The sequence below is a fragment of the Aspergillus terreus genome, genomic scaffold, assembly GCF_000149615.1.
Source record: "Aspergillus terreus NIH2624 scaffold_1 genomic scaffold, whole genome shotgun sequence".
NCBI lineage: Eukaryota > Fungi > Ascomycota > Eurotiomycetes > Eurotiales > Aspergillaceae > Aspergillus > Aspergillus terreus.
This window is the reverse complement of record NT_165972.1, coordinates 2,713,904-2,727,300: the sequence shown is the minus strand read 5'-3', so window position 1 is coordinate 2,727,300 and position 13,397 is coordinate 2,713,904. Positions and strand designations below refer to the sequence as shown.

Sequence of the window (13,397 nt, the reverse complement as noted above, 5' to 3'; positions counted from 1 at the left end):
AACAAAATATCTTTGGTATGGTCGACTAATCAGAGGTCATAGCTTATGTTATTTGGGAAGGTCTCCCACCACGGATCAGACCCTCCTGAGAGGGTGACTCAACTAGTGCATACGGATCAACTTGAGTAGAAGCGAACTTGCGAGCGGGGGTTCTCTTAGTAAAGAGGATATCTAGCTCGGCGTACGTACGTCCCTTGGGCTCAGGAAGACGGAAGAATGCCCAGATGAAGACGAGCAGGGCCGTGCCACCCCAGAAAAAGCCGGTCTTACCAGACGCGTTCCAGGCAGTAGGGTTCATGAAATACGGCTCCAGCACCTGCGAGACAACATTGCAAACCTGATAAGCCGTCCGCGCGAGGCAAACTGTCAAGGGTCGCAACCGCACGGAAGAAGTCTCTGATACAATGGCATACGTGATAGGCCCAATGGTCAGAGCGAAGACAAACAGCCAGAGGAAGCAGAAGGATGCTTGGGCCCATTGGGCGTCGGTTGTATGCGATGTCGAGTTAATGATTGCAATGATGAAGAGAAACGTGGAAAGGATGCCTTGACCCCAGACATACAGCGTCCGCCGGCCAAGGTAGGTGATGAGCCACCAAGACAGAGCAGTCCCGACCAAAGCCACTGCCGTGCAGCCCACGCCTAGCTGGAATGCCCGGTTGTTATTCATGCCTGCCTGCTCGAAGAAATAGACAGGAGAGTAGGCGAACGTGCTGCCGGACAGAATCTGGCCGCAGAAGGCGACACAACAAATCTCTGTGCGGCGCAAATCGACCCCCTTAAAGCAGTCCCAGTATGTGGTACCGGATTCAATCTCGGACTCGATCTTGGCCGTGTGCACCATCATAGCCAACTGCCCATTGATCTGCTCCTCAGTCTTGGCCCCTCCCAGGCGACGGATACTGTTCCTGGCCTCCTCGAGACGATCACTGCGGACCAGGTACCATGGGCTTTCCGGTGCCAGCCAGCAGATAACCATCAAGGGTACAGGCCATATCCATTGCAGAGCAAACGGGATGCGATAGGACCATTGATCTGACCGGTGTAACAGGCCATAGAGGACACCAGATGCGATCATCTGGCCAATGGCCCAGCACATGTTCACGTAGATAGTGAGGTACCCACGCAAGTTGGTCGGGCAGACCTCTGAGGCGTATGCAGGGCCAACTGTTGCGAACACGCCCCAGGATAGGCCACAGAGGATCTGGCCGACGAGAAGAACGGCGGCGGAGTTGGCGAAAAAGACAATGAAGATAAACGCAGTCAAGAATCCCAGCGCGACCATCATGACTTTACGATACCCAAATTTGCTGGCAAAGTAGCCATTCAGGAGGCCACCTGAAAGATCGTCAGCGCGCAAGAACACCTTCACAACCACGGCTTTTCCAATGCTCCCACAACCTACCAAAGACGCAACCGACAGTGCTGGCCATACTCAGCCCAGTCTGCCAGGGAGCTGACACCTGCCAACCAATTCTTTCGCCATAATACTGGCCGTATTTCTGCTGAAAGGTGGGATAGGCAAAGAAGTTACCCATCAGGATGGTGTCATATCCCTCCATGACAATTGATAACGAAATCAAGACGGACCATGCGACAGCCTTGCGGTTGGCACGCAGTGCCTGCCAGAGGGTTTGTGCATGTTCTTCTTCAGTTGCCTGCTTGGCCTCAATGACCGCACCAACGCCCAGCGTATCCTGCACATGATGGGCAGCCAGCTTCTCCAGTGTGGTCTCGCTCTGGCTCATGTCTGCCGCCATGTCGAAAGGCTGTTGCTAAGTCGACAAAGTATTGCAAAACCCACGGTGCAAATGTAATATTGTAGTGCTCTGGTCTCGCAAGGTTTGGTTGTAGCAGTGGTCTCGATGGGCCCCGGCATGGAATGGCTTGATTGACCTGAGCAATCTCCTCCTCTTATACGTGGTGTTTTCCGTTTGCCAGGCAGCCATAGATTTATCAGAACCGTTTCTGGCGCCAGGCTGGAGGATCCGGGGAATTGTGGAGAAAGCCGGAGAACCAACCGGGGAGTACAGCTTCAAGTTTGAATCAGGCTAAAGAGTACACCAGGAGGTAGGGCAAGCAACCCGCCATGTGGCAAAAGTCATAGAGCAAGGTTGAATGCGTGGTAGGAGATGGTCGTCGGCGTAAGACACAAAATACCTAGGTAGTATATAGCGGGAAACGACAAGGTTTAACCAATAGAGATTGCTGAAAGCCGGGGCTAATGACTGAAAGGTGCGCGGAGGCGGATTACGCCGGGCGGAATATACTATATGAATGATAATACGCGGAAATTCGGACACACATAAAGGGATGTCCACAAAAGCCCTATTTTGTAATGGCTCTGCATGTGCTTCTTCACATTACAAGATCCATGGAAAAGCACAGGAGATACAGGCCGCAGATGAGACCCGCGTTCAAATGGCGAAGCCGATAATATAAACAAGCATCCCTCCAACAGCCAGCAGCTCTTTCCCCTATTCCCGTTATTCCCGGGGTTTTTATGACGATGGTAGTCATGGGACTCAGCATTGCAGTGATCCCATACTTGTAGGCGGTACCTGCGTGAACCGCGCAATTCTTAAGCAGTACCGGAAACCGGGACGATACAATGGCCTCCTACATCGTGACCCTGATCTAATACCGGGATGTCTCATGTACCTAATCTGATCAACTGAATTTACCTCAAGGTGGTTGGGCCCTCGATGGCTGTAGTTCTTCCAACTACTCAGCGCTCGAGATACAACTGTCAATGCGTGTACCGTATGGCCTATCGAGAGGCCCTTGCCATTCTCTTGCACCCTGAGCCAGGGAGGAATAGCCCTTTTCTGGGAGAAGGCAGCTTGGTTCACAATCTATGTACTAAGCACACGACCGCAAGTCTACAGAAATCAGTTTCACACATTTGAATGCGTGCTTGGCAGATGATAGGAGGAAGTGGTGCCCGTTGGCCAAGAGCTCCTTGCTACAGCATTAAGTAATCAGCGAAAGAAAGGGCCCAATGTTAACCACAGGAGTCCTTTATTCATCGATGGAGTGGCGTTGAACCAATTTACAAAACAGGGTTGGATGTCGTGAATTAGAGAAGTAACCTAGCTGGGTATGGTGTAGACAGGTGGTGGAATGGCGGGTTTGAATATCCCTCATTTGGTGTGGCCCATGAATGAAGCGGATGTGTACTGCCCAGATACGGGTTGCATTGAGTGATCGAGAACGTGCCTAATTGTGTGGGACACGAGAAGTGGTGTCCTTAACCTCAGAGCGATGTAACACGGCGTGTCCAGACATCTACGCCAGCACAATTCCTTTTCTCTTCATTCGATTATTCCGTCTGACGTTATTGTCAATCACGTTAGCCTGGTGGCATTACCAGCCCGTACTACCCTGCATTGCATGATACTAACTTTGTGCTAACTTCTGACAATTATCCGAAAGCACCAGATTAACCGGATTCCCTGATCCCCCGAAGTCTATGTATAGCGCGCTACTTTTGAGACCTCTAAGTCGAAGATGATTGGAGGCTAGACGCGTCTTTTGAGAGCATCCTAGTTTCTAATTTTGGCGCCATCGCGATTATACTCCTTTCGGTCTAGATGGTGCCGGTTAAGAGGGGTACACTAGGATTATAAAGCTAAACTCAAGGTCTCGTAGGAAGTTACAACGCAGATTATAACCGGCCCACCTGTTTATTATGTGATTTGTACAGCCTGTATATTATCATTTAGTCGTGGGAATCAGACACCACGATTTGCAATTGTTCAACAGCTGCGCGTAGACGCGTTCTTCGTACAGCTATTCCACTTCTGTAACCAGCTTGAAATCCATGGCTGGGGGACAATATAAAAAGAGCAAACATTAAACAAATCTCCAATTCATGGAATTTATCGTCGATATTGTCAAAGGACAACCGAGCAAGCTTTACGCAAATGGGCTTTGGCGGAAGCTCGCGCATCGCTTCTTCAACAAGCATAGCATCGCTGTTTAGTGTCGGGGAAGGACCCTGTGCACTCGCGTTGGTCTGGGATGCTGCCCAAAGGCAAGCTCTTGCGAGAGCACTCCGCTCCCCTTGCCGTGCAGGATGTGCAACACTCACTGTTGACCGCGATATGGCATTTTCGCCTGTACAGACTAGGAACTGTCAACTCAAACTCCGGAAATGAGCTTCATGAAAGGGGAAGGGGAGTCAACCAGCAGGCGTGGCCCGCTTCGGCCGGTCTCATGGTGGTTTAGTCAGTCATCAATATTTCGTGCTCTCTCCGGTTAATAAACCCACACTTGCACTTAGTCTCTGGTTATGACACCAACTGGAAGCGCAGGAATGCGAAAACGTCGAATGCTGAGATACCCCAACAACCAACTCGAAATATTGTCCCTCATTTCGTTAGTATGTAGAGTAGTGACATACTACGTATCACCTACCTGGTAGAAAGGGATTATGCTATGTAGCCCACTTTTCTTCGTATTTTCCCGTAGTAAATCCACTAGTAGTATTCACCGAAGGGAGATATTATTGTGGTGGGGTAATAATACCATGTACCGGAGAGGTACCGCAGACTTCCAGCGGGGTTTCTGATATTTGGCCTGACTGTCTAATGGACCAGCCCATTATCCAGAAATAGCCTCAATTCGACCCTGGCTCAGTGCGCGTAGATGCAGTCTAGCTAGACAAACCTTTTGTGCAATTCCAGAAGAAGTCCTGCTGGTGTGAGCACTGATAAGCCTCCTGCGCTCTCTTCATGAACCCTATCGCCAAAACAGTCGTGAAATATATTTCCTCTCAAACCAGGAAGCTAAGAGTTAACACAGCGGGATGTCCTAAGAACCCCCCAGGCTATGTTCGACCCTTTCAGTGACGCCGAAATTACTCCAGAGTATACCCAGGCAATGTCCTCAAATAAAAAATAGGCTAGACACTTTCTAAACCTTCAATTGAACACAATGATCGGTGGGATATTCGGTAGCCATCCATGCTGTCTCGCGTACTGAACTGTATAATAGGGACTTCACAACCCCGCACAAGCTGCTAAGACAAGTACATACCGGGTGAGGCAGGCGTTTGACTTCCTGGCTCTACGTCTAGCCCCGTATTCTTCTTGTTGCCCATGCAGACTCCCGTGGCAGTATAAAAAAGGTGAGCGATCCGTTCTACAAACCTACAACATAGCCTAACTCACCATCTTCGCTGTATCCCCAAGATAGTCTTCACTATATTGCTCCTCCGTCATGCTTTCAATTCCAGCTTCATTGCTGCTCATTGTGCCAGGCGTTGCATGTTGGCCTTCGCGAGCAGAGAACTTTGTCACAAACATTGTCAGGTTAGCTGACCAAGAGGACAGCATTGCAAAGCCGATTCGGAAAGACATCGCCGCATTGTCTATTGAATTCTGCTACATCACAGACTATCTGGGTGACGTCGACCAGCCCAACACCCTCTCACGCGTCCTCCTTCAAAACATTGAAGACATAGCTGGTGCTCCCCCTGTCATCCGCATTGGCGGACACACGCAAGATGTCGCCTCGTTCTGTGCCGATTGCCCGCAGACATTGAACAGCACCTTTGCAAGCGGTAACGACGAAGCTATCGATGTCAGCTTTAACAAAGACCTCTTTACTGTCTTAAACGAAAACGTCCCAGCGCGGCAGGAGTTCATCCTCGGTCTTAACTTCGGCCGCAACGACGTGTCCATTCCCCTTGCTGAAGTCGAAGCCGCGGAGAAGTATATGTATCCGTCGCGTCTGCGGGCATACGAGCTCGGAAATGAGCCCGACTTCTATGGCCCGTCGCAGCGCATGAGGCCATGGACTGTGGACAACTACGTTGCAGAGCAAGAGGATTGGCTCAGCCAGCTGGGGAAGAGGACGAGAAAAGGATTCTCGATCGGAGCGTTAGCACAGCTACCTGTCTATCAGGGAAACTTTTCTTTGGCGGAGATCACCGCCCTCGGCCTGCCGGAAAAGATAGATTATGCAGTGTCGCTTTCGGACCACACGTATCCATATTCTCGCTGCGATCGTGAGTGGCATTAGACCCCCTGATGAGGACTCTTTTCTGACGAGGGCCAGCCGCACGAGAAGCCCGGGTGTCACTTCCTGAGCTCATGAACCACACTTCCATGGTGGAGTACTTCTCGCAATGGGCCCCTGAGATCCAAGCTGCAAATCATGTTGGTCTCCATTTCCTAATGGGGGAGACGGGAAGTGTGTCTTGCCACGGCATGCAAGGTGTAAGCAATACACTTGGTGCCGCGCTTTGGGAGTTGGACTATATGCTCCATGGGGCAACCATAGGGATGAGCGGCGTGTACTTCCATATGGGGACACCGTTCTACTACAGTATGTGGCAACCTGTCCCCCACAATGGAACGGCTGCCACAGTCTACCCTACGTAAGTTATATTTCAAGGCACATGAGCCCTTCCATATAAACCAACCGAGTCTGGATGAGTATTGACAGTGTGAATGAAGGTACTACAGCTTGCTGTTTATGGCGGCAGCTCTCACGCTCAGTAACCCGCACATTGTCTCCATCCCGGTGGCAGATCCTACCCTAGCAGTCTATGCGCTCTATGATGGCTCACCATCAGCCCCAACGAGACCCGAACGTCTTGTAATTCTCAATATGGATTTCTTGGAATCAAGTGTTGAGGACCGAATCGCTCCGAGGGCCTTGATCGACGTTTCGCATCTACTTGGAGAGCGAACGAAAATAAAGCGGCTGTCCGGACCAGGAAGTGACGCGACCTCTGGCGCAACTTTCGCGGGACAGAGCTATGATCTGGGCAGGCCAACAGGTAGGAAGGTGGTGGAGAAGTCTGGGGGAATCGTTGTGGTGAGGAGTAGCGAGGCGATCCTTGTTGAGAGGTATTAGGCATCTCTCAGTAGCGAACGTCCGAGACTATTTACGCCTCTCAGGATCTGAGTCAATTGCTTTGATCGAAGGGCGATATATTTGTGGGAGTGAGTGACCTAAATATACAAGACTGTCTCAACAGCCTAGGTAGCGTAGATGGCAAGGAAGTTTGGTCTGTCTGCAATTTGGATTGCGTGAATTTACCATCAACAAGACTTACTAGCCTAGAGGGCCAGAATTGAATAATATGAACATGCTTTAATGTTCTTCATAGCTATCACCGTCCATACAACAGTATAGATATACCACATTCGAGGCTGGTGCCAACCCGCACTCTCATCCCATCACAAGGCTCATAGGTCCATAGTCCGTCTAAGGTGCTTCCACATTGTGCAATTTCTGTTCTGCCATTCGGGAACCTCTTCCATTGCCGTGTTGTTAGTCTGCAGCCGGATTTGTGATCCCGAAAGTCTCCGCCAAGGTTTCCATTCCGGTGACTCAGGGCGTTTGTTAGTGTTGGGATTCAAATGCTGCACAAAGCTCGACCAGTAAGCCATGACGACAGGAACAATGGGGGCATTGGTTGTGTAGTAAGAGTTCGCAGCCCAGCCCGCTTGTCCGGGACCAAAGACAGCGCTTGTCTCAAAAGTATGGGGGACCCCGTACCCACCGGCTACAGTCCCTGGGTCGAGTACATTGTACCTGTAGCTCCACACCCTGTTGGCGCCCGTAAAGTGCGCTACGGCGCTGGCCATCTCGTTGGCAGGGCAGGTGAAGGTAGCATCACCATAGGCAGCCGAAGCACTGGGGAAGAATGCTGCGTGGTCTGGGAGGGGGCCCATATTCGCGTATTCTTCATTGATTTCTTCCAACTGGGCCTCCAGCAGACGGGGATAGTTCGCTCGAAGGAAGGAAGAGACCTCCGTGGCGGTAGACGCGTTGTTGGCAAAATATGACCCCTCGTTCGTTGTGTGACCCACAAGTATCGGAACGCGGGCAAACTGTCCTTCTGTAAAAAGGGTGTATAGTTGATCAGGAACCAATGTGCCGTCAATGACGGGTAGCCAGTAGAATAGTGGTGTGGGATCGCCGGGTGCGGCGCCGGGAAAGGCAGAGCCGCCGCTCGCTGCTTGGAGCGCAGAAATGTTCATCCCGCGTAAACAGGCCAGGGACGAGCAGCCAGTCAATTGTAACACCCGCTGGTACTGAAAGTCCATTTCCGAGACCGATCGAAGTGTCGGCCAGAATGGACTCTCAAGAATCGCGCCGATAAAAAGCCGCTCCTGGCCATGGCCTCGGTAGGCTGTGAGATGATGAGACACAGAGCCACCACCAGCCGACGTGCCTTGTATGACGACATGGTTTGAATCGCCGCCAAACTTATTGAGAAATGATGATTAGCTACGTATATGATGGCCTTTGCGGGAGCGCTGCCAACACACCTTCCTGATATGCTTTTGAACCCAGAGAAGGAGTTGGCGTTGGTCAAGAAGACCGACATTCAAGTCAGCATCATCTCCAAAGTTGTCACTGGCAATGAACCCAAGAACGCCAACACGGTAGTTAAACATCACTACTACCATGTTCCCACCCGAGGAATGAATGATCTCTGTGCCATTATAGTTTGCGTTCCCCATAGCTGCGTATCCGCCACCTTGAATGTATACCAGGACGGGCAAGTTTGACTCTGTCGTGGCGTTTGAGGGCCTGAACACATTGACAAAGAGGCAGTCCTCGTCTAGACCATTACCGGGCTGCTGCCCCGTACCGAGACAGAGAGCTCCGAACTATAAGTTGGGTTGGCGACTCAGCTGAGTCTGTAAAATTGGTAGGAACAGTCCTTTCGGGACGAAACTAACCTGTGATGCGTCTTGTTCTTCGTAGTGGTCCTCGGGTTCCTGGGGTGCTCTGAATCGGAGGTCATCAACCGGAGCCTGCGCATATCGCATACCCAAGAACTGGTCCACACCTCCAGGAAGCCTGACGCCACGGTATTTTGAGTAGCCAAGGTCGACTTTCGGATGGTCCGGGGCAATACTCTCACTGGCATTTGACAAAACCGAACCACTACATACGGCAACGAGATAGATGCCCCAGGTGATAAGTTTGTGTGGCGTCATAATTTGGACAAGTGAAATGGAAGGGCTCGTTGTACGCTTCGCTGGGTGAAATTGTCTGCACGTCGTCGCCAAGCTTCTGGGTTTTTATGGCATTCTCCAGAGGAGAAATGGATAAGGAATCTCATGGCCACAGCCTAAATATCCAACACATCACTTTGGTGGTGGGTGGGGGTAGTTTGGTTTCCATTTTCCCGGTTGGAATAGGCGCTACTATGGGAGCGATCTTCACTCATTCTAAACTAAGGTGTCTACAGGTCCGAATGGAATGGATAAAGGGTACGTCCTGTCATTGATCCATTTTTCCGGCCACGGCAGATTGCAGAAGGCTGTTCTTAGGCCAGGTAGAATACGCCAACAGCAAGGAAATGCCATGCTCGCGGGGACGAGAACCGAGGCTATTAAGCTTCCGGTACGTACCCGGCGTCGCGTTTGAGAAGTGCTGGTTGGCCCAACTTTATTGTTTTCCGCACTGTAACGCTGTACCCCATGGGGTCGTCAATTCTTAATACGAGGTACTATCCCCAGTCAGGGTCCCGGAGCAATACCCCGCCACGTTTGCAGACCGAGATCTTCGTCAACATGTGTACACCGGTGTTGATCATATCCAGAACTATCAGTCTGGCCTGCACCGGAAAGTGGTTTTTGAACCAAATCCATTGGCGTTGAACATTATCCAGAAGCAAGTAGCCAGTGGAATACTGTCTACGGAGTATGAGATGCCTACAGGCCCAACTCATCTGCAGCACCTGGCGCTCCATTCAACTGTAGTTTAGAAGACATAAATATCGATTCTCCCCGCTGTCTGACCTATGTCTGGATCAGATCCGAATACCTTCCAATCTTTCCAAACAGCAAAACATCGAAATTTCCGACAGCCACCATGAAGCCAGCCTGTCATGCCATTTTGACCTTCTGCACTCTCCTGAGCGGACTGAGTCGGTTTGCCAATGGGGCTGACTCGGGCACTTACTACTTCAAGCACTTCAGTACTTCTGGTACCATCTCCCCATGGTATAAAGACGACAGCTCATGGGGAGTAAACGCACCGGATGGTACTGGGTTCACCGTCATGGTCACTGGGGAGGACTGGGGGACTTGGTCGCCAGTTCATACCCTGCCTAAGAAGCTTAAAGATCTCAATCCCGATCATAAGACATGGTTCAGTCAAAACGCCTATCCTGCGCAGGGCGCCGGGTATGATGCCTGGTAAGCTTTCTTTGCCATGTGACATTGCTCCACGTTGTATGCATAACTGAGATGAGATCTATCAATTAGCTATGATATCTTCATTGATTCAAGCTACGCCCCTACCGATCGTAACTCGCAGCACGAGGTGATGATCTGGGTTGCGTACCAGGCTCCCAATAGTCCCCTCTCAGACTATTATGACTCGAACGGCGCGGTACCATGGGCACGGAATGTGAACATTGGTGGCAAGCAGTGGGACATCTACCTATACCAGTAAGGCTCAGCAGAAGACTTGTTGCTGAAGTCAAGGGTGCTAATTCCGCTTCACTTTGGCAGTTGGCCCAGTGGCGGTGCTCTAACTATGACATACGTTGATACGACCAACGCAGGTTGGTTCTCAGGTAGCTTGATGCCATTCTTCCAGCATGGTATTAGCAATGGCTGGTACAGTGAGGATCACTACTTGACAAGTGTCATGGCGGGCTGGGAATTTAACCACGGGAACTACGAGGCAACGTCGTGGGGAGCAGTAGGGTTCTGAGGGTATTTTATGAGGGTATTTTATCAAGTGCCTCCAAGCATATTTGCTTTCTCCAAGACTCAGAATTCTAAAAACAATACTCCGGCGTGAGAACGACATATTCCCACTTTCCTCCAGATATCCGATATCCTAACGTAGCAAGAGTGGCCAAATTCGCCCTTAATGAACAACCTTACTGGGATATGTGGTAAACGACATGGCAGTGGCCAAACAAGCCGATAATACCGCACTTGATGCAGCAGTTAGGAACGCGTCTTATCACTTAAGTGAATGGCATGTATCTCTACCCAACTATATGCGCGATACGCCGGCGAATCTGGCCCGGTATGCATCTGAAGGTCAGTCCTGTGAAATCCTCCATACGGCTAGCGCCGATCCGGACTGTAAGGCGTTGCATAACATAATAGGCCATATCCTAGTCATCTTGTCCACTATTTAGTTATACATTTTACTCTTAGCATCGATAATAAGGAGATTAAAATTGCGTGAACCCGAATAGAACGTAATTTTAAGATTCTATGGTGTCTTCGGACCTTCTAGCTTATATCAGATTATCCTTCTGTTAATTTCGAGCCATTTACGAGCCTGTTAGATCTCTATAAGTCCAGAAGCCTCTTTTCTTTCTCTTCTGTGCGTCTCCTTGCCCTTGCACTGCAGGGAAAGGCCAAGTAGGTGGATACTGTTCCGACGACGGGGACCATATCATACTAGCAGCATAAATATGATATCCCCTGAAAGGATACGCGCTTCTACAATTACTCCGTCGCCACCCAGGTTCCCACCATATAGGTAGATATTTCGTTAATCCTAGGCCGCGTGAGCGAACAGCAAGGGTGGATTGAAGAGGTACATAGGTAGCTTTAACCGACTCGACGCTCCTTGGCTCGCTCGTGTATCTTTACAATCTCAGGCGCCCGCAGAGTTTAGGGACTCTCTTACCGGTTTGCTACATGCCTAATGCTAAAAAAGGCAACCAGGTACAAAGGGGAAAGGACAAATCTTTCTTAGAACGGGCGAGTGCAGATAGAGAAAAAGCTAATGGGCTTGTTATCTACGCAGGTAGAAAGTTTTACACAGACTTCATTCCCTCCGAAACGGATTGCGCACTAATAATTCACGGTTTACGAAGTATAAGTGTCTATAACATATTTATAAAGCATACCTGTCTAGCTACCTCGTTAAATCAGAGATCTGTTCCTCCATTGTTTTGCGCACTCAACCATAATGGCCAATATTACAACCAAGGAAATGTGGGAAAAGGTCAAGCGGTACTTCGGGGATGGTCACGTTCCAGGGTCCGCTCCACTGGGATTCGATATGCATATTTGCAAAATAGATGGACTATCCACACCCTCCAAAGCCACTAGCACTGGCATAAATGGGAGCGTATATGGTGTGGAAATTAGTGAGCCTTCAATGTCCTTATTTTCCGTCTGTACGTGGACCGTGGCAATCTACTGATTGAAGGAAAGAGAGACTAACTCAAAATAGTAGGGGACACAGCTTCTCCACATTGCAGCTGCTTCGATGTGGCTACTGTTATTAAGCACATCGAAGAGTATCTTACGACGGCGCCTGACAACCATCCAAACGACTTCACAATTACCAGCTGGAAAAATGACATCGACGTGGAGGACGCCAACCTGTATGCCATGCGCGACGCCGTCTGTTGGTGGACTCACTGGACCGGTACGCTACGACCAGAGAACTACTGGAAACAGATGTACGCCGCCTTTTCTACCATTCTAGATGATGTTCAGATCCCTCCCACCTCCATAGCGGATGGTTCGTACAGATGTTTGGGCCACACATGGGCCGACTGCAAGCAAGGACTGATTGACGAGGGAGTCCCTCCGACATGGGTTGAACTTGCGGAAATGTGCCTCTGGCGTGAGGCGCTACTACAGTACTTTGAGAAGATCGACCAGGTGTACTGCTTGCTAAAGGCCAAAACCACCCTTATGACGCAGTATCGCACCCTCACCGGTTATGGTATTAGCGAGTGAGAGCAAAGACTCCAGAGAGGCAGGGAAATTCGCACTCGAGGCAGCCGCTATAGCTGACTGCTTGAGCATGGACATAGCGAAGGAATCGCTGGGGATATTACAGGGGGAGAAAACAGAGACAGTAGCCGGAGATAGAGCGCAGCTGAAAAGAGAGCTGCATGAAGTATCTAAAAGCTCGGCCCAATGCGCATATACTGAGGCGTTTTGGTTCTGGGGGTCTCCATTTCGTTCCTATGATGGACCGATATCTTGAGCGTGTGCGAGGCAACATTCGGGTTCCTATCACAGACGCCCAGGCACGCAAACTCGAACCGTTCATTAACCGGTCATATGTTCGGGAAGGGCTGAATCCGAACGGGCTGGTTCAACACGCACAAAAGGAGAGGGTTATAGTGAATCAATAGTGTGCAGCGTTCTCTCAAACACCAGATCTTAAAGCACCCAGGATTCCTATGTTATAGTACTGATGGAATTTATGTTAGACTGTCCGCCTCTATAAATTGCAAGGCAGGCAATTCCTGCTTTGTTTTGACAAAAAATCCACTCGTATAGTATGAGTGGTCTAACGCACAGACCAGAAAGTAGCAAAAAGACCTGATAGTGAAAAGAGTGAGCAGGCAAATAAAAGAGTCTCTGGGTCCTGAAACGAAGGGAACGAGAACGTGCTGCTTTGGAGGCACCTGGGTATTTTGT

The 13,397-nt window shown here is 50.1% G+C and overlaps 5 protein-coding genes across 5 annotated transcripts; 3 read left to right on the top strand and 2 right to left on the bottom strand.

The window, feature by feature from the left end:
• Positions 1 to 43: 43 nt before the first annotated feature.
• On the bottom strand, positions 44 to 1,760 carry ATEG_00973 (uncharacterized protein; the record flags this gene model as incomplete). The annotated part of the gene is made up of 2 exons (XM_001211059.1): positions 44 to 1,338; positions 1,406 to 1,760. 2 exons carry the CDS (start codon positions 1,758 to 1,760, stop codon positions 44 to 46), a joined length of 1,650 nt encoding a protein of 549 aa, XP_001211059.1.
• Positions 1,761 to 5,223: 3,463 nt separating this feature from the next.
• ATEG_00972 (uncharacterized protein) lies at positions 5,224 to 6,389 on the top strand (the record flags this gene model as incomplete). The annotated part of the gene is made up of 2 exons (XM_001211058.1): positions 5,224 to 6,013; positions 6,064 to 6,389. The coding sequence occupies 2 exons, from the start codon at positions 5,224 to 5,226 to the stop codon at positions 6,387 to 6,389; spliced, it is 1,116 nt and encodes a 371-aa protein (XP_001211058.1).
• An 813-nt stretch (positions 6,390 to 7,202) lies between these two features.
• Positions 7,203 to 8,969, bottom strand: ATEG_00971 (uncharacterized protein; the record flags this gene model as incomplete). The annotated part of the gene is made up of 3 exons (XM_001211057.1): positions 7,203 to 8,228; positions 8,292 to 8,636; positions 8,709 to 8,969. 3 exons carry the CDS (start codon positions 8,967 to 8,969, stop codon positions 7,203 to 7,205), a joined length of 1,632 nt encoding a protein of 543 aa, XP_001211057.1.
• An 880-nt stretch (positions 8,970 to 9,849) lies between these two features.
• ATEG_00970 (uncharacterized protein) lies at positions 9,850 to 10,434 on the top strand (the record flags this gene model as incomplete). The annotated part of the gene is made up of 2 exons (XM_001211056.1): positions 9,850 to 10,175; positions 10,245 to 10,434. The coding sequence occupies 2 exons, from the start codon at positions 9,850 to 9,852 to the stop codon at positions 10,432 to 10,434; spliced, it is 516 nt and encodes a 171-aa protein (XP_001211056.1).
• A 1,488-nt stretch (positions 10,435 to 11,922) lies between these two features.
• On the top strand, positions 11,923 to 12,704 carry ATEG_00969 (uncharacterized protein; the record flags this gene model as incomplete). Its single annotated transcript, XM_001211055.1, has 2 exons — positions 11,923 to 12,133; positions 12,202 to 12,704. The coding sequence occupies 2 exons, from the start codon at positions 11,923 to 11,925 to the stop codon at positions 12,702 to 12,704; spliced, it is 714 nt and encodes a 237-aa protein (XP_001211055.1).
• Positions 12,705 to 13,397: the final 693 nt, after the last annotated feature.